This window comes from Erpetoichthys calabaricus, chromosome 8, assembly GCF_900747795.2.
Source record: "Erpetoichthys calabaricus chromosome 8, fErpCal1.3, whole genome shotgun sequence".
Taxonomy (NCBI): domain Eukaryota; kingdom Metazoa; phylum Chordata; class Cladistia; order Polypteriformes; family Polypteridae; genus Erpetoichthys; species Erpetoichthys calabaricus.
In genome coordinates, this window is record NC_041401.2 from 31,808,709 (window position 1) to 31,835,115 (window position 26,407).

The 26,407-nt window shown below is 38.1% G+C and overlaps 1 protein-coding gene across 1 annotated transcript in view; it reads left to right on the forward strand.

Annotated features, from left to right (window-relative positions):
* Nucleotides 1–24,876, forward strand: part of ly75 (lymphocyte antigen 75) — a 168,952-nt gene extending 144,076 nt beyond the window's left edge. Inside the window, exons 28-35 of the mRNA XM_028806413.2 lie at nt 5,554–5,676; nt 6,407–6,589; nt 8,052–8,275; nt 9,219–9,396; nt 13,942–14,115; nt 14,373–14,495; nt 20,966–21,139; nt 24,346–24,876. Of these exons, the coding sequence (XP_028662246.2) occupies nt 5,554–5,676; nt 6,407–6,589; nt 8,052–8,275; nt 9,219–9,396; nt 13,942–14,115; nt 14,373–14,495; nt 20,966–21,139; nt 24,346–24,530 (1,364 nt within the window). The 3' untranslated portion in view covers nt 24,531–24,876. The remainder of the gene's footprint in view (nt 1–5,553; nt 5,677–6,406; nt 6,590–8,051; nt 8,276–9,218; nt 9,397–13,941; nt 14,116–14,372; nt 14,496–20,965; nt 21,140–24,345) is intronic.
* The last annotated feature ends 1,531 nt before the right edge of the window (nt 24,877–26,407 follow it).

Genomic DNA, 26,407 nt, shown 5'->3' on the forward strand with positions numbered 1-26,407 from the left:
ACCGCAGGACACACACAAACACACCCACACACCAAGCACACACTAGGGCCAATTTAGAATCGCCAATCCACCTAACCTGCATGTCTTTGGACTGTGGGAGGAAACCGGAGCGCCCAGAGGAAACCCACGCAGACACGGGGAGAACATGCAAACTCCACGCAGGGAGGGCCCAGGAAGAGAACCCGGGTCCCCAGGTCTCCCAACTGCGAGGCAGCAGCGCTACCCACTGCACCACCGTGCCGCCCATATATATAATGGTTCCTAATTTTTTTGTTGAAACAAAGAACATAACAAGCATTATTTAATTTACTTTTTTCAAATGTACTGACTTTATGTAATTTTACACATTCTTTTTGTAGACCTGTGCCCTTTTCATTCAGATTCATATAGTACAGATCATAGATGGATCTTCTGAACTGTTTTACTGGGATGAGGGCTTGCTTCTTGAAACAGACCTGATGTTCTTTTCTATTTCCTAACATATTGTGTTCTATAGTTCTTTTAATGGCAATGATTTGCCTATGACTTTGTAATAAAAAATTCTGCTTTTCAACATACCTGTTCCTGACCACTACATTTAATCCATTTAAAATTATGGTATGGTCAGAAACAGAAAAGATTATAAAAGGACACAAGGAGATTGTTTCTATATTTTAGTTGAAAACAAACAGTCAAGAAGGTAGTTTTTGTGTTGTGAATAGTTCCCTTTTTTGATTTACATGGTTTGGAAATTTTTCCAGTCTTTGGTCTTCAATTACTGGATTTTTATATTGGGACTTGGTGACTGTAGTTTGCATTCTAGGTAAATCCTTTTGCCTTGTTATATTTTTGAGTATTTTGTTATTTTTTTGTATATTCTTTTTTATATAACTATTGTTTTCCTTGGTCTTTCTTACACAACCCAGGGGTTGACTGTAGTCCCATCCATTGTGGGGCATTTTTTAATATTTTCTGGAACTCTGCTATTATGACAAGCACGTTTGCAGGCACATTAAAATTCTCTTCTACATGAAAAGTAACTCACCTTTTTGATTTTTGCTTATTTTTTCTAAATAATATGTGCTTATTCCTGTTATACTGCTATACAATTTAGTCAGGTTGTTATTGCCGTAATGATGTAATTATGTGCAACTGCATGTAACTTAAATTCTTGACATTTTGAGCATTAGGTCAAGCCATTTTTAATACTTACTTTGATTAAATTATCTGTGGACTAGAAATTTAAAAATTGACTAGTATATTTTAATTAAAGTTGTTTGTTCTTTTATGTGGAGTTTTAAACTTGTCATGTCCCTGCCCCCTACATTCTCTTGTTTAAAAGTCCTTGTCTAACCTAATCATAAGCCTTAACACTAGAATACCTGAAGCCTACAAAAAAACAAGGCTCTCCATGCTAGTGTTTAGATCTGACAATGTATGTCCCCAAAAAAAGAAGTCTGACTGCATTCTCTGTACCATTGCTTGTGTACTGAAGTGTCAGCATGGCACTGCCAGATCTAAACACTAGCGTGGAGAGTCGCTCACGTACTGAAGTGTCTATAGCTGCAGGTGGACACTGCCGTCACACTTTTTCTAACAGATCTTTTTCTGAATAAGGAGTGGCATTGCACATGTACTTTGTCAGCAAGCCAGTGTCGATCAAATACAGGAAGCTCTGCAGTCTACTTGTGATTTTACGCTGTAGGAAGATAAGTAAATAAATATAGATAAACAACATTTGATGTGGCCTTTATATAAGTAACGTATAAATGTTTTTCATATAAAGACCATCAAGAAACATAATCACCAAACCTGCTGTTTCTTGGAAGGACCATGCGTGTGGCAGATTCATTGGCAGGATGACAGTCAACCTGTTGCATCCAAACTGTGCCATCTTTCACCTTTACGCCTGGTGCAGCTGCATTGTTGTTATGTGTGAGTGGATGTTTCTTGCGGGGAGGGCTTCTGTTCTCTTTCTCCAATGTAGAACCCTCATCTGAGTTCACCTCTGTTATAGCACGTCTTTGTTTGAAAGCAGCAGTGTCAGATTGAGGGGAGCATTAATGTGACTGAGAGAATAAAACTGAATTTAAAAAAAATGCTAACCTTTACAAGTACCATAAATTTACACCAGCTGTTACAAACTCAAATCAAATGCATGATTTTATTCTATAATAGTAAGAATAAAAGCAGTTCACTATTCAAAACGGTAAATGTAGGAAATGCCTGGAATCGAACCCGCAACCTCTTGATTATGAGTCAGCAGTTCTTACCGCTGCACCACCCGAGTGGTTGTGTCAGCATCATACCCTAACCCAGTTTGTTTTCCTTCGATTATATTCTTGAATAAAAGGGCATTGGTTTTGTTATACTTGTACCTTTTGTGAAAATGTTTACAGTACACCCTCGAAATTTGCGGGGGTTACATTCCAAGAGCATTGTGAAAAACCGCAAATTATGGATGTGGTTAAAAAATGCCTATTTTTATAGTTTAAACCCTAAATATGCCCCAGAAACACTTTAATTTCATTTCAACCTTAGCTTAATACATTACCTAAGAATGTAAAGGTAAACCCGTATATTGTACAATACTGTACTGATATGTCACCCACAGTGCTAGAATGTAAAATACCAATGTTACCGCTATATGTACTGTAATTCATGCAAGCGCGTTTTCATTGCCAGAAGCCTTAGAAGGTGCAGGGCGTTTTGACAGCATCTTGTGGCTTTAACCCTTAAACTGCCACATACTTGGGGGTTAATGCATCCCTGGACGCCAAATACTTTTTTGCTGCTCTTTAAGTAAACGTCACAATTCACAAAGAAAAAGTGAAATTTTAATGGAACACATTTTTTTTCATGCAAATAGCATCACAGTTACTGCCAATAAACTGTAAAAACTATTTTAAAAATTACTGGAACAATATGTACAAAGTGCAACTTACACCATTGATGAAATTCAGTAAATCACTGAGCCAACTGCGCTTGAACTGGCTGCACGCAAGCACACAGAGGTAAACGCTGACGCTGGCAGGCTAGTCTAGTGCAGGGGCCAGCAGTGGTCATGATCTGGCTGCTCAACGAATGTACAACACTGACTGATCAGCTCCGGCATGCTGGTAAATTGCACTGGGAACTGAAAATAGCCGGTTGTGGCATTCAATGAATGTACATCTCCGAATATACTCTGCTCCTACGGGCTGGCAAGTGGCACTGGGAAACGACTATAGCTGGTTGCGGCAGTTTAAGGATTAAGAAGAACAAAACGGAAAACTCGAGAACACTCAGCTGGAGATGCGTCACAGGGCAGCAGTCAGTCAGCAGCAAGGGGAAATGAATAACGCTGTAGCAGCCCGGTGCCGCTAAGATTCACACCGTCGAGAAGATGGTGATTTATTTATTTTTATGGTGAAGATTCCAGGGACACACCCAGCCTTGACCCGACCCACACGCACTCACAAACAGAGACAAAAACAAAGCATACCGGTAATCAAACAGCAAATAAAGAATGTAATGAAAACAATACCACCCCATACCGGTAATCAAACAGCAAATAAAGAATGTAATGAAAACAATACCACCCCAGTTCCCCTTACAGCAATTATACATTAAATACAACAAAGCACCAACAAAACACACACAGTAAAGTCCATGAAAAACGGCAACAGATGAAATGTAATGATGAAGATAGTCCAGAGTTCACATGTTGAATGGGAATGTAAAGATAGTCCTACCGGTAGTTCCTGAAATGGTGAAGACGGGTGGACGGGTTCAGGAGTGCTCCTTTCTTCGCAGAATAGCAATCAATTCACTTACAGTCCTCATGTACACAGGCAGACTGCAAACAATCCAGACCCCAACCACGAAATGATCCAGGACAAAATGAATAAGTACAGGTAACCCAACAGAAGGTAGGCAGAGAGACAGGAACTTGAAACACAAATTACAAAAACTTTTTTTTTTCTTTTGGTCACTGGCCCTCTTTTTAAAAGCCATGCTGACATCCTTTGAGCCCAACAGCCCCTGCACCCTCAGCAGATGACCAATCAGAGCCACTGCAAGTACTTCTGGGAGTTGCAGTTTCAAATTCTATGTAGTGTACGCTCTCAGATTGGCTACTTTCACCATCCCAAGCCTCATTTTCCTTACGGTTGCTTCCTGTTCTCTCTGCAGTGCAGTATTGCCACAAAAAAAGCCATAAAAAATTGCGGAGGATATTTACGGTTTCCGCTAACAATTATTAGTTAGGTTCTAAGGAAAAATCTGCAAACCCTGAACTGCGTCTTCAAGGGGGTCTACTGTATTTGATATTTGGACTTCAGTTTTCATACATTGTGCACTTCATGTCAAAATTTTTTCATTAGTACTTTAACATGAAAAAAAATTATTTTAGGTATCTGTTCAACATTTCCTGTCATCCTACATTTACCCAGATAGTTGTAGACATGGAATTCACATGAAATGTGTGTATATAATAATATATAACAATATATTATTTACCCTATACAACTCCAGGCACCTCACACCCACATAAACAGACTTGAGCAGGGAGAACTTTTTGTCCGAGTTGAGCTGCGGCGGTGGGGTGATGGGATAGCAGGCTACTTGCTGCTTGTGCTGATCAACACATTTGCAAAACAAAAGATGCTAATGGAGAGGTGCAAAGGAATTTAAGGTGGCCCAGGATTACGAGTTTTTTCGTTGGCTTCAGGGATTCTAGTGTTAAACACAATGAAAAGGTGAGTCTTTGATCTTAGCTTGAATCTCAAGGCATATTAGGCTTTCAAAACATGTCTACTATATGAAAAGATGTCTGCTGTCTAACAAATTTATATTGTATAAGCTGCATAGACAGGTATTCTGGAATATTCATACAGATAGCATTAAGAGTTTGGAAAGTGATTTGATATCAGATAGGAAGCCAGGACAGACAAATTATGTGGTGTGGTTTGAGTCTATACACTTGCAGCAGCATTGCAAACCTATTGTAAACTGTTAAAATTGTGTGCAGGATGTTTGCTGATAAGGGATTTGTATCATATCAATGGTAAAGTAGTTTGGCATTTGATCTAGAGAGGTAGGATCTGGGTCTGAAAATATATTGCAGAAGACGAAATTACATTTTTATTTTACATGGGAGGTGGGATTCAAATGTCAGCCTGTTACCACATACTATTCCATATATGATCATAAAGGATAACATTGATGGTTTAATGACAAAAAAAACATCTTGAATTATTTTTGATAGAAGAACTAGTTCTGTTTTATTTATGTTGAGTTAGACTATGCTTATAGACATGCAGACCCTGGGATCATGGAAGCAGTTAATTGCTTATTTTGTGATACTTCCGGAAATAAATTTCTTATAAAGCGTCACCCATTAAGCAATTTGTAATTGTATAGTAGTGACCAAATAACCCAGTGGGTGTATGTAGTACAGTATAATGTATAAAGAAGTACAGAATTTTGTGGGACACGAGTGGAAAGATTGCAGATTGCAACATTGCTTATAATGTTTAAAATTATTTTTTCATTGTGACTACTTTATAATAAGGCTGTTTTCTTAAATATCAGATCCTGATGCTGATGTTCTATCCATAAGAGACGAGAATGAAAATGAATTTGTAAGACAGCAGTTAATGCCTTATGAAAGCCTGGCCAGTTGGATATGGTTGGGAATTTATAATGATTCAGCAGGTAATTAAATCTTACTACTACACATTATTTAAAAGCAAACCAGAAAAAAGTGTTTCGCTATTTGCCAGGGAACATTTTGTATATTATAATGACATTAAGTGTGAGTCTGTAAAATAGCAATAATATCAGATTATGTCTAAACTGAAATTTCTTTTTCCTGAAAAAGTTATAAAAATTAAGAAAATCTTCATTCTATAGGAAGGAAGACAGTTGTACACTAAAGCTTTGACAAGATTAAAAAAAATGATATAGTCCTGGTCTGCCCATGAACCTCCACCAAAAAAAAAAAACACTGTCTATCCCAAACTGGAGTAGATATCAGAACTGCTCAACCCTTGGAGAGTCTATGAAATCTTCCCCTCGTTAATCAACCATACAAAACAGCTCTCATCAATGTTGAGCACTAAAGTGCTTTGAAAATCACATTGCTTCCACTGATTGTGGTTTATTTTTGGCTAAATGGCTTTCACTTAATTCCTTAAGAAACATTTAAAATAGTTTTAAGAACTTTTTCTATTCTTTTGTTTTACTGTGTAAGTTAAAGTTAGCAAACCAGATAAATTGCACTGATAATAAATGGGGTGACTTGGAAAGGGTGGATCCTTTTAGAGGAGATAAAGGGGTACATTTGTCTTTTTTTTGTGTTCTTCCTATTGTCTACATGTTCCAAGTGAAAATCATGTTCTTTTTAGTTGCTGAATGGAATTATTTTTGCCTAATCTATTTCCAGACAATCGCTTGAAGTGGTATGATGGGACAAATGTTCATTTCTCTAATTGGAGAAATGGAAGACCAGAAGAAAAGGAGATTTTTTTGGCTGGTATTCATGCTGATGGCCTATGGGATATCATTGGCTACACTGCCAGTCGTTATTTCCACAGTCACAGTATAGTTGCCTGCAAGATTGAAAGGGGTGAGTATAAAAGTTATCATACCTCTTGTGCTAGTTTTGCATTTAAAAAAGTATTGATAATGTGCACAAAATGATACAGCTATAAAATGGCAAGAGCAGTGCTTTATGTCTGCATCAGGACACATATAGGAATATTCAATTTGACTTTGTTTCTCCACAGCCTGTCACGTGATTCTAATATAAAATACTATGAAAGAAAACACATTTTTGTAGCCATTTTCAGTTAGTAGCAAAATTGTATTAAGTAAAGAGAAGCTGAGTAGCAGAAACTAATTTGCTTGTAATTTAATAACAGCTACTATAGGCATACTTTAAAATGGTGACCATAAAACACTCTACTGTGTAGCATCAGAAAAGCAGCTTTTTATTTTTAATCATAATTGGAGTGTATGGCAAAAAAGTCAATTTTAACAACTACTTATGATTAAAGGAGGTCTTTGTGACAGCCCTCCACACCAGTATATCACACAGGAGGCAAAAATCAAAGGAAGAGTTCAAAGTACAAGATCTTGAATCCCTGCATAATTAGTAGGTCCACCACTAAAAACAACAAAAGAACTATCTATTAATGTCTTGTTTTCTAGTCCAGTTAAATATTTGCCCAGCCTCTCTTCATATGATGGCAGTCAGCTGACCCCTTGCTGGAGAGGCAGTCTTAAAACCAATCCTTGGATTAATTAAGGCCAAGCCCTGGAATCACATCCTGTATCAGGGCAGCCTTCATTTTACTATAGGAACACCAGATTAGAGCTCCCTCAACAACTTCATCTCCGATAACTTCTGGTGACCTTAACAGGCCACTGGGAAATGACTATAGTTTCACGTTTGGTGTTCCCTCCTTTTCACTCTCTCTGTCAGTTCAGACAGATCGTTTCAATCTTCATGCTGCACGGGTGAAGTGGCAAGCCCAGTTAAAGTCGATGCTCCCAGCTCGCAAGGAGTAGATAACAATGTGGAAGGCAAGGCCATTTTCAGTTTCAATGAATCTTCTGGAATCGATGAGCTATCATGACTTGAATTACTTGCACATTCACTCCCACTTTCGCTCTCGGCTGGAGACAATGCACCAGCTGGCTCCAGGTCCCAAGAAATCTGCCCTACTGTATTTTTTGTTAAATTCTTCTGACAGCCTGTTTCTGAGGACAGTAATATGAGAGGTGTTTTCTCATTATTACTACAATCAGCTTTTGGTAAATTAAATAAAACATTATCAGAACACTTGTTTTAAAATCTAAAAACACCATTTTCCGAATTTAATGTAAAACTTGCATGAATGTGAAGTGATTTTAAATGAACTTTTTATATTCTGTTTATCCATTAGAATTGGCTGGAATAGACCCTAGACAGTTCAACACCACTTTTATTTTTCATTATATAATATATTCTGACTATATAGTATTTAATTGTTTAATTTAACAAGTGTAGTACTAAGAGGAGCACTAACACTGGCTTTCATTTTCAGGATCAAAAAGTGAACACAGTGCTCCTTTGCCTGAAACGGAAGTCTATGGCAATTTGACGTATAGACTTGTAAAAAAGAAAATATCTTGGTACGATGTTTTCAGAGAATGCAGAAGACAAGGTGATGATTTGGCCAGCATTCATACCGAATCTGAACACCTGTTTTTGAAACAGCTTGTTAAGAAGGATGGCTTTCCTTTGTGGATTGGTCTCTCCAATCAAGGAGTAAGTTCTGATAAATTTCTTATCAAAAGAGTAAAGTTAACAGAAAAATCATTGATTTATCATATTTTGCTTTAACCAATAAATTGTGTGTGTTTTTTTTTTTAATTGGAACAGGGTAACCTTTAGGAGTGGCAAACTCCTAACACTTCTAACACAAAAATGCATCAATATTTTCATTTGAGGGTTCTTTACAAAATAACCAAGCAGTATAAGACAGTACAGCAAACAAAACATAAAAACATAGTTTTAAATCTCTCTATTATAATAAAAAAAATCCTGGGACAAGACTTTTTAGCCTGGGACAGACGTGACTTTTTCAGAGAGATACTTTCACATCCTGCAAGATGAGACTTTGTGCCAAGAGGTTTAACCATGCCCGGGGACGGAAATAAAAGACAAAGATTAGATGACAAAGTAGAATGTCGTAAAGAATTAAAAATCGTTGGTGTGATACACATGCAGAGCAGGTTAGAGATAATGAAAGTACTAAAATTTGAAAGTCACAAAAAATGATAGTAAAGATCACATTAGCGCAAACAAACTGAAATTATTACTCAGTGAAATAACTGAATAGTGAAAAGAGATCAAATATATTGTTTGGATTTAAACTTTAAGTCGGAGACTTGAAGATCATCTAATTTGTGTTGCCATCAGGGAAAAGAAGTGTTTCTTCCCAGTGAAGAGGCATATCTGCGAGAATTAAAAGATTTGTTGTTTGGTGAAAGTGAAATCCACATACGCGAGTGGCATAGACGCGGAGTGGCTGGCACGTAGGGCAGGCCTGGAGGGTTGGTGAGCGAAGCCCCCTAGTACTGTGCTGAAATTAAAGATATAGGGAGATATTTGAATTCTGGGTAATGTCCAACTGAGAAGGACACATTAAACTGCTTACAGGAGTTGGGGCCAGAGAAAACTTTCATTTTATTAAATTTCTGTATTTTAGGCATCAGAAAATTTATTTGAATGGTCTGATGGAACAGACTTTAACTATAAACCATGGGAGTTTGAAAACTCCAATACTACAGGAAATTGCGTTTACTTGGATACAAAAGGATTCTGGAAGCGGCAGAACTGCAACTCCATACTCGATGGTGCTATATGCTATAGGACCTCCAGAGAAGGTGAGTAAAAACTGTTGGGTAATACAGCATGTGTAGGAAGGGCTGTCTCAGTTTTAATTTCACTTGTAAACATGTGGGTGTGTAACAGTTCACAGACAAGTAACATTTATTTTTAGTCCACAATTAGTAGCTAGTTTCACTGTGCACTAAAGCTTAACATAATCAAAACATAATTAGAGTTATTGATTTAAGAAGAGCTAGTATCTTTTGAACACGGGTGACCAAAACAAACAAATTTAGGTTAACATTTACAACTGAGAAGAGCACTGTGTAAAAACTAATCATCATCATCGTCTTTCCACTGTTCATGGACAGGACCACAATAGCAACATGCTGAGATAGGCTGACTCTCCGGTCTTCCTTGGATTATATCCAGGGGGTCCCAATCAAGTGATATATTCCCTCCAGAGTGTTCTGGTTTTTCTCTTCAGTCGTCTCACAATTGTATATTCCCATTGAAGGTGGCTAGGAGTGTCATAACTATATGTCCAACCCATTTTAATCAGCCCCTCTTGGTCTAGAAAAGCAGTCATTCTGTGCCAAGGTCCACCCACATTCCTGAGCTCCTTAATATCACACAGATTAAGCCCAGCAACTCTGTGTAGCAAGTTGGCTACTTGTTCTGCCTATCTGTTTCTTTCATTTCTTTTTTTCATTCTCGATCCAGAGCTTGTGATCACAGGGGAAGAAGCAGATGTAGATTGAACAGTAAATCAACACCACCTTCTACAGAGCAGTAAAACGTTTATAAAACTGGTTCCAGGATTTGTTTTACCCTCACTTGTGAACAAGACCCTAAGTTACTTAAGCTTCTCAACTGTGGACTCCTGGCTCACCACTTACCCATAGGGAATTTTTCATAAGAGGACAATGATAGCGATGCCAACACAATTTTCACTCCACAAATAAAGGGAGTGAATGGCACGTAGCAGCAGCCCTGAAACCTCCTATTGAAGCATATTTCGCACTGTACCATGGGTTACATGGTCATAAACATTTCTAAAGTCCACAAAGCACACATTGACTGCATTGGCTTGACCCCTCAAGCATCAGTGCAAGAACAAAGAGTTGATCCACTGCTCAGTATCCAGGATGGAATCCAGATTGCGGTTGAATTATTATAGTCTCTGCTCCAGTACCCCCCATAGGCCTCAGTTATTGGACCATACCCTCTGCCCCATTTAAGAATTCAGACCACGACCTTGGTCTGCTAGTCCCAAGGCACTGTCCCTCATTACAATGCAACACTGAAGAGGCACATTAACCGTAACACCTCATAATATCAAAGTTCTCAGGATTTCTGGTTCAGCTTCTTCCACTGAAGTGCATTTTAGTCACTACAGCCCCAACTAATGCTTTTGGCATTGCTTCCTCATTTTTTCTATTATGATGTTTCAAGTTTAGAAGTTCCTCAAATTACTTCTTACACCTTTTGATATTATCTCCAGTTGAGGTTAACGTTTCCCACACTTACTGAGAACTGTCTCTGTGACATCCTACCTTCTCTTCCAGTGTTGTCAAATGGTTTGAAAGAATCTCTTTGAAACTTTCCAAACGCCTTTCACCAAATTCCACTGATGAAGCTGCCAACCTTTTGTCCTTCCGGTACCCCTTTGTTAAATCTTTAGACCATTCAACTTGCTTCACATGGATGCTTATGGCTAGCATCTACCAATGGACCCTAGTGTTTCCATCAAGATGGATACAAACAAGATTTTGTCCACAGCTTTTTGCAGCTGTCTTTCCTTCTGAGTTCTTGAACATAGTCACTTTAGACTCTGCATCCCTGACCTCCTCCAAGATGTAAGATCGAAAGAAACTCTTACAGAAGTGGGAGTTGAACTCATTCTTAAATTTGCTAGTTATTCCCAGCATATCTCACAACCTGTTTAGATTTTCGATGTCTGTTGAGCAGGTGTTCCATCCATGTTGTTTAGCAAGTGTTGTCCAGTCAGGCTTAACCTGAAAAAACTGTGTAGAACTTCCGTTTTAAAAAAAAAATTGTAATAGCACTAAAAAAAATTTTAACATTTTTACTAATTTAGCATTGAACCACTGATTGTCTTCATGACCTGAGGACAACTAAGGTAATAAACAGTCATTTTTCACCACAGAGGTGATCCAGGGATCCTTTTGCAAATTTTTAAAGGCAAGGAATCCAGAGGACTTCACCTGAATCAACAATATGAGCCAGAATATACAGTATTTACACCAATATGTTTCCAAAACATTTTTAAGTGTTACTCAATGAAGTTCGTTTTAAGAGATCCAAACATTTCAACTTACATGGAAAAGCAGTGAACTTGGGCTTTCAAAAGGTATATATCACTTGTCCATGTGTTGTTTTCTTCACCTCAAAAGATGCATAATTAGATCATCTTTCCTACTTCTTGATCAACGTATTACATCACAATCCCATATATAGATTGATGGTAATCTAGTAAAATAGATGGTAATCTAATTAATGTGGAGGATATATTGCACAGGTTTCTGGACAATCGGAGACTAGATTGAAAATCCTGTACAGCTTCCCAGAAGCTAAATGATCAGCTTTCCAAAGGCAGCCAATTGGGACACTGAACATCAGTCCATGGAAGTTCTGAGCCATATAAACTTTTGTTTCTTAAGAGCGAGGTCCGTGTGTTATGTTGAACCTGTGGGTAACTTTATGCCATCCTGCATTTTCTAAGAGAACGCTGAGAAGGCTGAAAGACTATTTTTTTCAGCAGTGGAAGCAATAGAGATGTGATTCTCAGTGACTAGGAGCAAAGACATTCGTTTGTGCCTGTGCCATGCTGTTCTGAGGAGGACTGTGATTTTTTTGGTCTCAATCCAGATGTTATTACTGGCCGGCTAACTAAATTTTACTGAACTGAAGCACATTATCAATGCTTTTTACTTAAAAGAAAATGCCATTTTATCTTTTATTTGCTGGCTTTTGTTTCACCTTTATTTCTGATGCATATTGTTGTTCTTTTTTAGGTACAAGAAAATGCCATTGGTTGTGTGATTTTTATTTTTCACACAGTTTGCTCGGTGTGTTCTAATTGTTTTTCCAATACAAATACAGAGAAAATGGCATTTTTTCCCTCTCTATTATCGTATGTTATATAGTACTGTAAATAATTGGCTGAAAAGGCGAATTTGTGCAGAATCAAAGAACATAAAGAACTTTGATAGGGTGAAATATCACTACATACAAAAGCGCTTTACCCAGGTGGATTTTTGTGACTTTCATCTTAAAGGGTTAAAGATATATTATTAATTTTGCTGCACACAACAGATTCATAACAGACCATACCTGTATGATGACCCAAGGAATTGTCATACATACCTGTTCAGTTTCCATGGACGCCCTGCTAGTATTGTTGCCAAGTCAGCAAATCTGATGAAATGTTTTTTTTTTTCTACCAACACTGAGTTATCAGGACTAAGAGATTCCTCAGCCTGCTGCTCTTCTTGAATTCTTGCCACAAGTGAATTAGGCCCCCACATGCACTGTGAAGAGGCTTGTTGGAGGATATGCTGCACAATCAGGTTTTCACTCTCATAGATTTTCCTGATGAGACTGCTGCCATGGCAAATACATTATAGATACAATTTTTGGAGTTAATAGTTACCTGAAACGAAACTTTAACATTGAAAATCACCTGGAATGAGACAGTCGTAAGTCCAGAACACTAGTAATTCTGAGGAATCTGGAGCTGCAAAAGGCTGTGGCTGTCCAATATAAGTAATCACCTAATTCATTTATGTTGTAATATAGCCAAGATTGACAGCAATGACAGCTATGGAGAGGAGTAGTTCTGATGTCAGACTTTTCAGTGTCTGACACCCATGTGTTTTTAAAAACCAAAGACTGACTTAGCAAATATGTAGCCAGAAGTGTTGCAGCCCAGGGAGTCATTAACATCCACAAACTTTTGTCACTTTGCACTGTGCTTCATACACACTGACCTAGTACTTTTCAACTAGTGGGCAACTCATCATTACATCAGAGTCCCCAATTTTCATGTAAATGAAGGAGCTATGCTACTTTTCCAGCATGCTTACTTTAAAAAGCTAATATAGGTTACTCTTCTGTGCTATGGTGCTGATAAATTCAATACATTTTATACTTCTTGTAAATCAAACTATGCAGACTGTATACCTTTAGCATCAGTGTTAAAATAGCTTCATGTAGGGCAGGAGTTTTAATATGTCTAGGTATGTTCCCACTACCGTGTACTTTTTGCATATGCAGTAATAGTTCAGACCCAATTCCAAGTTGAGATACAACCTTTTAACGTTTACTACTTCACTATGCATGTGATGGAATTGACATTTCACTGGAATTAAATGCTACTTTGTCATTTGAAAAAAAATGCTTTACAGTCTGGAATTGGTGGGCTTCATGCTTGGAGATTTTCATCTCAGATTAGGCAGTGTGACCTGATTCTTTTTATAACCAGTTCCGTGATACTACAACTTACATCTCAACTCCTTTGCAGTTTTCCATTGTAAAGTTAAATTTCTATTTTTTTTTTTTTTTGGTAATGTTTTTAGCTGCATTTGCAGAATCCCGTGCAGAACCATCTGCTCCATCACTTGGATGCCCTAAGAGTGGTTCCTCTGCCACCTGGATCCTTTATAAAGATCACTGCTATGCATTCAATGGATCATTCTACAACTACACCGTGTTTTCCATGGATGAAGCCTCGCAGTTGTGTCAGACTCTTGGTATACTATTTTAATTTTTTTTCTAACTTTGTTAAAAATTACTCTTTTGAAGTTTTTAAAGCAAGTACATAAAACATGCATTTATTATAACATAATAAAGTAATCACATTGCTTAAAATGTTTGAACTAAATAGCAAGTGTATATATTGTAACTTCTAAATTAAATTAGGTGCTAAATTAAAATTAAAAAGCTTGTTTGCTAGCTACACTGATCTGATGGTTTAAAATAAATTCTGTTAATTCATCTTTATTTCTAGAGCCCTCTTCTCTTCTTTTAACTATAAAGGATGCTGATGAGAATACCTTTGTAACAAAGCAGATCAAAGCCCATCACCATATCACCAGACATGTCTGGCTTGGAATGAACCATGATTCTAAAGGTATGTATGAGCTTATGGGTTGGCACAAAAGAGTATTACATATTTTACCAGACAGTGTGAGACTGTTGGGTCCACCTATCAGGCATAGCTTTATCTGCATTGAGTCTGTGCTTACTCATGTGTTGTCTGAGTGTGTGTTTTTTTTTTGAGTACTTTGTTTTACTACTAAACCCTAAAGACATCCAAGTTAGGATGATTAGTGACTCTAAATTGTCTAAGTTTTAGAGAAAATGTGCCCAACAATGCTTTGGCATTCCACTTAGAGTTGATCTCTGCCTTGCTCCTGTACAACCAGGGTGGACTCTGGCTTCCTGTAACCCAGTTTTGTAATAAGTGGGGTCAGAAAGTGAATGAATGCAAAATATAGTTCTTTCTACAATGCTGCATTTGTTTAGAATATACATATGAATTTGCAAGATGGCGCCGACTGTCAAGGCACGCCGTCAGCCGCTCTGGCTTTTGTGTTTCTCGTTACTCCTGCTTTTTTCTCGGCTTACTTACTCCTGTGATGCTCTTCCTGACTCGATCATTCGTTATGATCGCTTCACCCTTCTGGCTCTTCGAACGAGTGCCGGGGGTTTCTCGACATTTGACTCCGGAGTTCACTCAAACCTTTGGCCGACTGTTTGAGGAAGTCCCGGCCTTCCTCATCACTGTCCACGGCTTGGCCGGTTGCCGATGGAAACGCCGCCGCCGTTGGAAGCGTGGAGGCACCAGGGCTCGGCTCCGAGCCTCCTGGATCCTCTCTAGGAACAACTCTCCTGGCTCCCAACATGAGTCAATGCTCCCGGAATGCCTCTTGCCCTCGGATTCTCTGGTACACTTCCCTGCCTCACTCCGTCACCGCCGCCGGGGAGTGAACTTTAACAACCTACGCCGCATCACGATAATGTCAGCCGCCACGGCTGGTGCGTCTTTGTTAACGTCGTCCCAGCCGGTTCGTTTTGCGCTGATAAATGCCAGATCGGTCGTGAACAAAACTTTCATCCTGAAAGACTTTTTTCTTTCCAATGGCCTGGATTTTTTATGTACTGCTGAAACCTGGATTTTACCGGGCGAGACGCTCTCACTCACTGAAGTTTTGCCCCCGGGATGTTCCTTTATCAACACACCGAGAGCGCAGCGCCGCGGCGGGGGCTTATTGACCTTATTTAAATCTGATTTTATCTGCAAACGCCCTTCCCTTCCGCTTTCATTTTCCCCTTTAACTTTTGAGCTCAGTATGTTTGAACTTGTCTGTTCTCCACCGCTGCTGTGCACACTCATCTATCGCCCCCCAAAATATAGTAAGGACTTTTTAGACGAATTTGCAGCTTTTTTGGCTGATATTACCTGCAGATATGATCGCTTCCTTTGTTTGGGTGATTTTAATATCCATGTTTGCTGTCCCGTTAAACCTCTAGCAAAAGACTTTCTGGACATTATTGACTCCTTTGGTCTTTCTCAACTAGTCAATGGACCAACACATGGACAGGCTCACACACTGGACCTGGTTCTTTCTCGCGGTCTCAGAATCAGTGACTTGGACATTCTGCCTCCCAGTTTTTCTGATCACTCGCCTGTTCTGTTTAATTTGGATTTGGTCTCTGCTGAGCATGGTAAATCCACCACTACCCGTCCCTTCCGTGTCATTTCCCCTTCTGCTGCTGAAGATTTTGCAGCTGCTTTTTCATCAATCTCCACATCATGTGAATCCACGGATGCTGATGTTTTATTGCAAACCTTCTATACTTCCTGCTGTTCTGTGATGGATGTTGTAGCCCCACTCAAACAGAGACAATCCAAAGTCAAGCATGACCCATGGCTAAATGAACAAACTCGCTCCATCAGGCAAAACTGTAGGCGGCTAGAACGTAAATGGAGGAAAGATGGTCTCACTGTTACCTTTGACTGCATGAGAGACATGTGGTCTCAATACCAGAGAGCAGTCAGAGGTGCAAGGAACCGTTTTTTTTTACTGACATCATCTCAAAAAATTCTGGCAATCAACGTATCTTATACAAAACACTAAATGCTGTCCTCTCTCCAGCTGCAACTGTTTTCTCTTCTTCCTCCAATGCTCTTTGTAATCAGATCCTTACGTTTTTTCTGGATAAGGTCACGAACATTAGATCCCAGATCTCTATTTCTTCTTCTGGCTCTGTTGATTTAGCCGTTCCTGTACACGGCTCCCTCACTAGCTTTGAACCCATTTCGCTCCCCCATCTGGAAAAAATCGTCGCCTCAATGAAGCCTTCAGGCTCTCCGGACGATGTGGTGCCATCCAGACTGCTGAAAGATGTCTTTCCTGTGATTCGATATGATGTCTTAAAGATCATAACTAGTAGTCTATCTTCGGCTACAGTTCCTTGTGCTTTCAAACACGCAGTTGTACATCCAATCGTGAAAAAACCTGATCTTGACCCTGCCGTCTTCTCCAATCTTTGTCCAATTTCCAAACTACCTTTCCTGTCAAAATTACTCGAAAAAGTAGTTTATGAGCAATTAATTCACCACCTACAGGACCATCAGGTAATGGACCTTTTTCAGTCAGGCTTTAGGCCCCAACACAGCACAGAAACCGCGCATTTACGTGTCCTAAATGATGTCCTTTTGGCATTGGACTCAGGACTCTACGTGATTATGGTTCTTCTCGATTTATCTGCTGCCTTCGACACAATCGACCACGACATCATGATCTCCCGACTCGAATCCTGGGTTGGTGTATCTGGCTTAGCCCTCGACTGGTTCAGGTCATATTTCTGCAACAGGACTCTTAGAGTCATGCTAGACGATTTTTCATCTGAATCAGTCCCACTCCCATGTGGTGTCCCCCAGGGTTCCATTTTGGGGCCACTACTTTTTTCAATTTACATCCTGCCTTTAGGTGCAATTTTTAGAAAACATGCAATCTCGTATCACCTATATGCTGATGACTGCCAAATTTATTTCTCCCTCAAGTCAACTGACTCCACTAAACCTCTTCTCAACTGCTTATCTGACATTAAGGACTGGCTGGCTGTAAACTTCCTTCACCTGAACGATTCAAAAACCGAGGTCATTGTTTTTAGTCCCGACCGCAAACAGACCCTACCCCTTGGCCTCGACTTTCTTCCCATTCCAGTAACTTCGTCTGTTTCCAATCTTGGAATCAAAATGGATATGGTCCTGAAAATGGATGCTCAAGTCAACAGCACAGTAAAATCCTGCTTTTTCCATCTCAGGCAAATTGCCAAACTCAAACCAATTCTGCCTTACCACCTCCTGGAATCAGTAATCCATGCATTCATTACGTCCCGGCTCGACTATTCTAATTCCTGCCTATATGGTATTAGTAAAGCCACTCTTTCGAGACTCCAATTGGTTCAAAATGCGGCTGCAAGACTTTTAACTGGAAGCAGCAGAAGCCAACACATTACACCGATTTTAAAAAACCCTACACTGGCTGCCGGTTAGCTTCAGAATTGATTTTAAGATACTCCTCTTAACCTATAAGGCACTAAATGGTCTAGCCCCTGCCTACTTGAGTGTCTTGCTCCATCATCACAATCCCCCTCGTGTTCTTAGATCCGCAGATCAGCTGCTCCTAACCGTTCCCAAGGCACATTTTAAAGCTCGTGGTGAAAGGGCTTTTTCTGTCTGTGCACCCAAGCTCTGGAACTCCTTACCTTTTGTGGTTAGGCAAGCCACTTCAGTCGCCACATTCAAATCACACCTAAAAACGCACTTCTTCACATTGGCTTTTAATTCTTAACCTGTCTTATTCCCACTTGCTTTTTGCTATTTCTGTTTTATTGGGTCCCCTGACCTGTTTTTTAGTGTCTCTGTTTTAATTCTCTCTTAATGTTTGTTTTTAATATTTTGCTTTTAGTCTTGCTTGTTTTAACTGTACAGCGCTTCGGTCAGTTGTAATGCTGTGTTTTTAAGCGCTTAACAAATAAAAATGGTATGGTATGGTACGTTTTGTGCAACATGAAGGTTTTCATCATATCTGATATATGCTTCCTTTATGGAGGTGTTTTTTTTTCTTCATTATTGCCAGCATATAACAAAATGCTAAGAAGTTTATCAGAATATACTTGATTGTTCTTTGCTTAACAGATCATGTTCAGGAGCCTTAGTGTAAACTGCACATGTTAATTGTTGAGGAAAAAAGCATAGCATGATTTGAAATAATGAAAAGACATGATGTTGTATCTCACTTTTAGAAGACAACACTGCAAAAGAAACGCTAGATGGGCAAATACACTGTGCATAAAAGTGCATATTACAACTTTGTTAACTACAGGTTCCAGTACATGAGTTAGAATTCTGTATCTAGCAGAGGCAGTAAACCATTTAAGCATCATATCCATGTGTTTTTTGACTCGAATCAAATAGTGAGTATCCTTGGCTGCATTAAATCACCAAATGCTTGAAATATTGTTTTTTTTGTCTTGTTGCTAATTAACTGATATATTTTCTTACATTTTCACATGTTTTTGTCTTCTGTACACTAGGCATGTCAGTATAGTGTTTAGCAATCTTTGTGCAATGCCTGTGTTTTCTGTTGATTCCTCAATGGCTAAGGATATATGATTAGCCTGTCTGACACTGTCATCTAACATTGGACATTTTCTGACAAAATGAGAACACAACGTGCAGCTGTTGCACCTGACAGAGTTACCTGTTTCATTATAACTAGTACTATCCAATAAAAGCCTGTATTGCCCGTTGAAATATCTCCACATTAGTGAAAGCTTTACTGTGTCTCCATGTAGCTACAGAGAAGCACATTTTTTGTGATTTAAAAAACACCTGAGTATTTTTCTGATATGCTCATAGCTTGCTTTCAAGGCCTTTATTTTCCTGTGTCAGGCCTCAGATTATAATAGATAAGATTGATTAATTGAAGGTGTCATGCTTCTAAATGATAGTGGCACCTGACATGATATTCTTTTATGACTGCGACTTGGGTCACTGCAGATGACACAGGTTTACAGAGCATTTCTCAATGATGGCATTACAAATACATACTTTTTAGGTAAATCAAAATGACAGAGACATTCGTTCTGATAGCTGTCTTACAATGTAAATTATGAATATTATTTCCTGACTAATTAATAAAAGTTCCTTTGTTGGGCAAGACCTTTGTGGATTTTCATGAGATAAAAAGCATGAATTTAAATGATTATACCAATGCAACATATTCTTGGGAATTTCCCACCTTTCAAATGCATACATTTGGCAGATGTCAACTTAGTTAATAAGTGTGTAATGTGAATGAGTAAGTGATTGAATAAGAGTGTACAGGAACGAACAAGGGAGTATGTCTGTTAAAGAGCATGAAGGGTGTTTATGTGTGTGTTTGGAAATGGGTTGAGTTACAACAGGGATTTGCCCAAGAGAGTCCTTTCTCTGTGGTAATTAGGCACCAAGTAAAGTCTTTTTGATGACTCCTGATGTACTCTATTCTTTAAGGACAATGTTATGTGCATAACACACCCAGAAATATGATACTGTTTCATCGCTGAAATTCAAGTAATTTATAGATTTGCAGTGATTTACAATTGTGTTCATGTATACAACAGTGTACAATGTACAGGAGCCACAAAAACAATGAGGAAATGCTAACAAGACATACTTGGTCAGCCAGTAGGACACATCTATTGTTGTAGCTGTTTCTCTCAGTAGTGGAAGGGATGCTCATTGCACCAGTATCCAAAGCCACAATCTTCATTTGATCTATGTAATTACACACATGAAGGGGAGACTATGCAGAAAACAGTAAGGCCAAACTTTGTCTATGCAGTGACAACATAGGTTCATCTCCCTGCCAACAAATGTGTCAAGTTTAATTGAGTTAATTAGAATGAAGGGAATGAATTTATATCAAAGTCTATATCCACTCCATACAGAGTAAGAGAAAATTCTCATTCTGGCAAATACTTTGGAAATTTGTATTGCTCAGAGATGTGCCAAGCAAATAATCAACTTCCATCTTTCACAGAGAAAATGTTGACATGCTTGCTACAAAAGAGTAAGAGCTTATAAAAGGGAATCGTTCATTCAAAATGTGCCAGACACAAGCAAGCACGATATATGGCATACAGTATAATGACTGTACTGTCTGTTTGTTTTATTGGGTACTTGTGAACTCTATAAAGTTAGACAATAATGTCCACATGAGTAGATTCTTATTAAAGTAACTGTATTGTGCAAGTAAAGCACTGTATAAGGAACAAATAGTAACATATACAGAGTAACTTTCATGCTTTACATACCCAGTATTTATTAAAACAGTCATCAAGTGGCCTGCCTTTGATGTGCCTTCTCCACATTTCAGTACAGGGTTTTGTAAAAAAAAAAAAAAAAAAAAAAAAAGAACATTCCATTAAAAAATTGTATGTAATTATAGTGTTAAAGCTGTTTCCTTTGCACCTCCTTTGGTGTTATCCAGTTGTCAGTGTGTGTTCTACCTTTAACAGTATAATGTATTGTCATGTTTATAGGTAATCCAGACAGCTGGATCGATGGCTCAGCCCTCTCCTTTTCTAACTGGGAGGCAAACACAACAAAAGTGAACTCTGAAGCAAACTGCACTGTTATAGTTTCTACTAATGGAGCATGGATAAACATAAACTGCAAGGAAAGTCGCAGCAGGGTTGTCTGCAAAGCTCCAAAAAGTCAGTATTGCCTTGCAAGAATGTTATTTGTGTGATATAACTTTTCTGATATACATTAATAGTATTTAGTAAACCTAGCTATCTATCTATCTAGTATGTCAAGCAACAGTTTTTATTACTGTCTTTTTCTTGAAGCCATCAAAGCAAATGCCTGGACATCTTGTAAGATAATAGTCATTTTTAATTTTAGTCTTCACTATAGCCTTTAAGATTTCATTGTTCTCAGTGCAGCAGGACTCAACAAACCATAATTCATGGGAGTATGTATGTAGGTTAGATTATGCAAGTTCCCTCGTTACTGTGTAAACACACACAGTAGTACATCAGCATTCAATCACAATAAAAATACACAGTCTCCAAGATAAACTAGAAAATATGCATATACTTGTTTATTTTTGAAAAGTGTTTAATTCATCCCATAACGGAGCCTGCATTCTTGTTTTGTTTGTTGATTCAGTGCTCCTCTCTTGAAGTGATGTTAGTGGCTCAGCACACCAGAGCACAGAAAATCACACTTGCAGAACATACCGAGGATGACACAACCCACATCAAAGGAACACAGTGTCCTGAGAAAAAGAGTCTGCTCTGCCCGTTCTTAGATAGTTCTAATGTGTTAGTAGTCCAGTCCAGCAGGTCACTGATGTGGATCCTCAAGTATTTGTAAGAGTACACCACCTCCACATCCACTCCCTGAGAAGTGAATGGGCGTAGAGGCTGTTTGTCAATGACCAGATCTTTTTGTGGTGTGAACTTGCAGACAAATCTCTTTGCACCAAGAAATAAAGTTCTCCACCTGACTCCTATATATATCAATATACCCCATTACTGCAGAATCAGAGAATTTCTGCAAATGACATGACAAAGTTCTCCACCTGACTCCTACACCCTGCCTTATCCCTGTTGCCAACACACCCCATTAGTGCAGAATCAATGGAGGATTTCAATAGGTGCCATGGCCTGGTGTTATAGTTATAGCCTGAGGTTTACAGGGCGAACAGAAAACAAGGCAGGTGCCTTGTGGTGCTCCAGTGTTTCTCACATCCACATCAGAGACACAGTTATTATACCTCCTAAACTGTGGTCTGCCCACCAGATAATCCATTATCTTGCATTCCATAAGCTCATCCACTTGCATATCCCTGAGTTTACCCATTAACAGGGATGACTGGATTGTATTAAAGGCACTGCAGAAATCAAAAAACATAATCTTCACAGTGCTTCCATCTTTGTCCAGAGAGGAATAAACATTGTTGAGCAGATAGATATTGAATAAAGCCTTAATTTATCAGCCTTATGTAATTAAAAACTGTAAATATTGTAATGTTTGCCAAATTATTTAGAAAGCTGGCTATAATTTGAGAATATAGGTAGGTGGACCTCTACATGTGGTATAAAAGCATACTCCAAGCGTAGCTTACCTAATCTAGCACTGTATCTTCTTATGAGCCCTCAGTGACACACCCCTTATTCATGTAAAATAGGGCAGTAAATTAGAGCACTCAGAATTAAATTACATTTTTAATATCAAAAATTAGTGGGGGTATAAAAAAGATACACAAACACTACAACATTAAACAACCCATAATGTTTCACCAGTCAGGACCAACATTGTGCCCACATTCCAGACATTTCCAAATTTCAAAAATCATTTTCACTGAATAGTGTTGTTCAGAATTATGACTGGACAGTATCAGCCCTTAGTTTCAGTTATAGTGATTCTGGCACATCTGTCTTGGAAAAGAAGCTGCACTATTTGTGATCATAGTTAAGGATAATGTGTATTATTTCAAAGCCAAATGTATCTTCTGTAGTTTGGGCTCTTTTCAGTTCTAAAACAAAATGATAAGGTAGATCCAAAAAATGTATAATGCCATTTTCAGTTATAGCTTCAAACAGGTATTAGGTAATTGACATGCAAACTAAAACACAATTACCATGCTTTGTCTTATAATGCCCTCTGCTGCTTACTACCATCCTCCACACTCACATCCCCACACTTTAAAGCCCTGTTATGTTATATGATTTTTCCAGTTATTTTCAATCGCCATACTTCGTTAACAATCTTGGCAAGTCAGGAGTGGTCATGGCACACACCCGTGACAGCTAGTTGTGTAGCCTGACATCCCTCACAAATAGAAGAGAGGCTCATTTGTCTGAGGTCTCGTGTTTTATATATTGCAACAGAATTGAATTTTTAAAAAAAACAAACAAACAAACAGTGCTGAGATTTCACCTAAACTAGCCGTACCTGCAAATTGTTCATACAGCACCAGCTCTGTCAAGCAGTGTGTTAATTGGCTGTCAGGAAAAAGGGGCAAGCTTGTGATACTTTGGACTTGTGAGGCTATGCTAGTAAGTCTTCCGGAGTAGTCTTAATTCATCATCCTCTGCAAGAACTAGTCGTGTAACCCCACATTCTCAAACAACAAGAAGAGCAACTGCAGTCATCCCTTCCAACTAGAAGTCGTGTAATGTGACACAGGAATTACGTTACTTTAAATGCTTGATGGTATTTATGTTGTTATTCCTTTTCATAAGTAGTTATAACTTCCAATCTTTTGTTTATTTGTTATGTATAGGCAACTGTTTGCAGTGAGGTGTTTATTTAAATGTTTAAAAAATCGGTTTGTTTGTTTTTCTAAATAGAGGAAACCTTGTACTAATGCGTACTTTACAGCCTACTGTTGGTTATGAAGTGATTAGCAGTGTTTAAAAATGGCACTATTTGTTTAAATATTAATCACACTTTTTTTAATACAAATGTTTTAAAATGGTACTTTATCCCATCTCCCTGCAGCGGGCAGTGCCATTATAACCGATTACTGTGTGCTTTTTTTTTTTTTTTGTTAATTATAAGAATGAGATAAAAGATCTACCAGAACACCCCTATTACTGATAACCTGAATCTAGCAATTAGGGATTATGGGAAACACAACAGCACATTGTCTACTCTTGTAGATTTAATGCATTTTTTGCCGCTTGTAATAGTTGTGAGCACACTTATGTTGAGCGTGCAAAAAATGTGAATGCTGATGTTTATTGAAATTAATCCTTCATTACCAGCATCCCAGTAAAAATAATAAGAAAGACACGTAAATTGCATTCATAATAAACAGCATTCTACTAGAACAGTATGAATTTGTTAGTTCACATGTAAATGCTGTGCCTTACTTAAGTCTCCTTTTTTGATTTTTTTTTTCTCTTAGGAATGGAAAATGCCTCTCTCATTGTTGCATTCCTTCTGATTTTCTTCATAACAGCTATTGCCGGAATACTTTTTTATGTCTATAGAAGAAACAGGATAAGGTTTTCCCCTTTGTCTTCAACAATACGATACAAAAGAAGCTTTGAGGATATGGATACCACGAGTATATTAACAGAGACAGAATAAAAAATTAAAATTATAAGATGCACTGTTGCTTATAAACAAGCAAGGAAAAAGAGAAAATGCACTTTCTTTAGTTATCATCCAACCAAAGTACCCAGTTACACTTTGTACTTTTTTTTCAACACAAAAACACATTTTACAAAATAATGTCAATTAAGTTTTTGTTTTCTTTATACAATAGTTGACTACAATGTTAAATCAACAATGAGAATAGCCTAACAAATGCACCTTAATTCTTAAAGGATAAGTTTGGTATTTTTCAAGTCTTAGTTATTTCCTTAATTAATGTTGAATATATTGATTTTCCACATGAAATTGTGTTCAAAAGTGAAGTATTTGTTATAATTTTTTTTAAAAAAGACCTTGCCTGATTTTGCTTTTTAAAATTTTAAAATGGGGTTTAAGGGACAGGGGTCCAAACGTAAAAGCAAAAGCCTTAAAACTTACTGAATATGTCCATATACGAATATGTTTGAAGGTAGAAAGGTTTCAATATAAGAAAACCTGCCTCTTCGGTGTTTCTGATGCCTGCTTGTGACAAGAAAATTAAATTGGAAGTAATAAATTTTACCACAGATTCCTTGAGGCAAGCATACATTTTCAGTTTGTGTGTCTGCTCAAAGCTGTCATCGGTGGTAGAGTTTCCAGAGATGCATCTAGCCAGACTGTAGCTTCAGACTGCGTATATTCCTCCCGTCTCACTCCAATTCTATTTTATCTACAGTTATATTATGCCACAACTTGTAACAGATGATGCTCTGGACAAAAGTGTGCCAAGTGTCTGATAGCAGCCGAGCTGTTAGTATGCCATGAAATCCTCCCCTCTGAATACACATCTGCCATCAAACCATTGTGACTATGGGATATAAAACTTGTGCAAGCACCTCTGCACTCTGATACTTAAGTCATATTTTTCCTTATATGCCATGTGTACTCAAATTATTTTTTAACATGTAATGCTGGCACACATACAGAATCGCATACAGGCACACTGTTTTATGGCTGATGTGTTCAATAACACTCTTGGCTTGAAAAATGAATGTATTCAGTACGTTATAGGGCGTTTGTTTCATGTTTGGACCACTGTCCCTTAAAACCCAATATAAGCTGCAAGAACGCACATTTTTTTTTTAATGTATTAAAAATACTTCATTTTAGAACACGGCTTCTTATGGCAAATTACCATATGCTGTGATTGTGACTAAATAACGTTGACCTAAAAAATATGAAACTTATTCTTTAATAATTTTCTAATTCCTTAAGAATATCTCAGGTTTTAACACATTATAGTTGCTTACTTGAATTGGGACTCTTGCACTGGTTTTAATAGTAGCTGGCTGATTCTTGTATTTCTGAGATTGAATTTCCCCTCCATTTCCCAGAGCATTTTATTTTATTTTTTGCTTTATTTACTGTAATGCAAATCAATGTTGTATATAATTCTGCTTCAGACAGCAAGGGTGATATAATGTTATTGCTTTGAGTTTTTGCTTTGATAGAATAATTTAATGTAAGCTGTCTAAGGATTATATAAGGGTTGTACTTGTAGCGACCATCCACACCCAGCATAACACAAGCGAAACCAAAATACAGGTACTTGTCGACTTACGACCGCGATTGGTTCCGACTGACTGGTTGTAAGTTGATCTGGACGTAAGTCGGCCTATGTTAATTTAAGGTAAGAATATTAGACTGGGTAATAATATTGTAATCATCTTAAAGTAATATTTTATCAACATTTTCTTACTTTCTAAGACAAACACAGCATACTACAGTACAATTTGTTTAATATGTGGAAAACGTACAAAACAAGAAATACTGTACTGTACATTTAATTCCTGGCACCACTGGTGCTTGGCTGCGGGTTGTCGATATCGCCT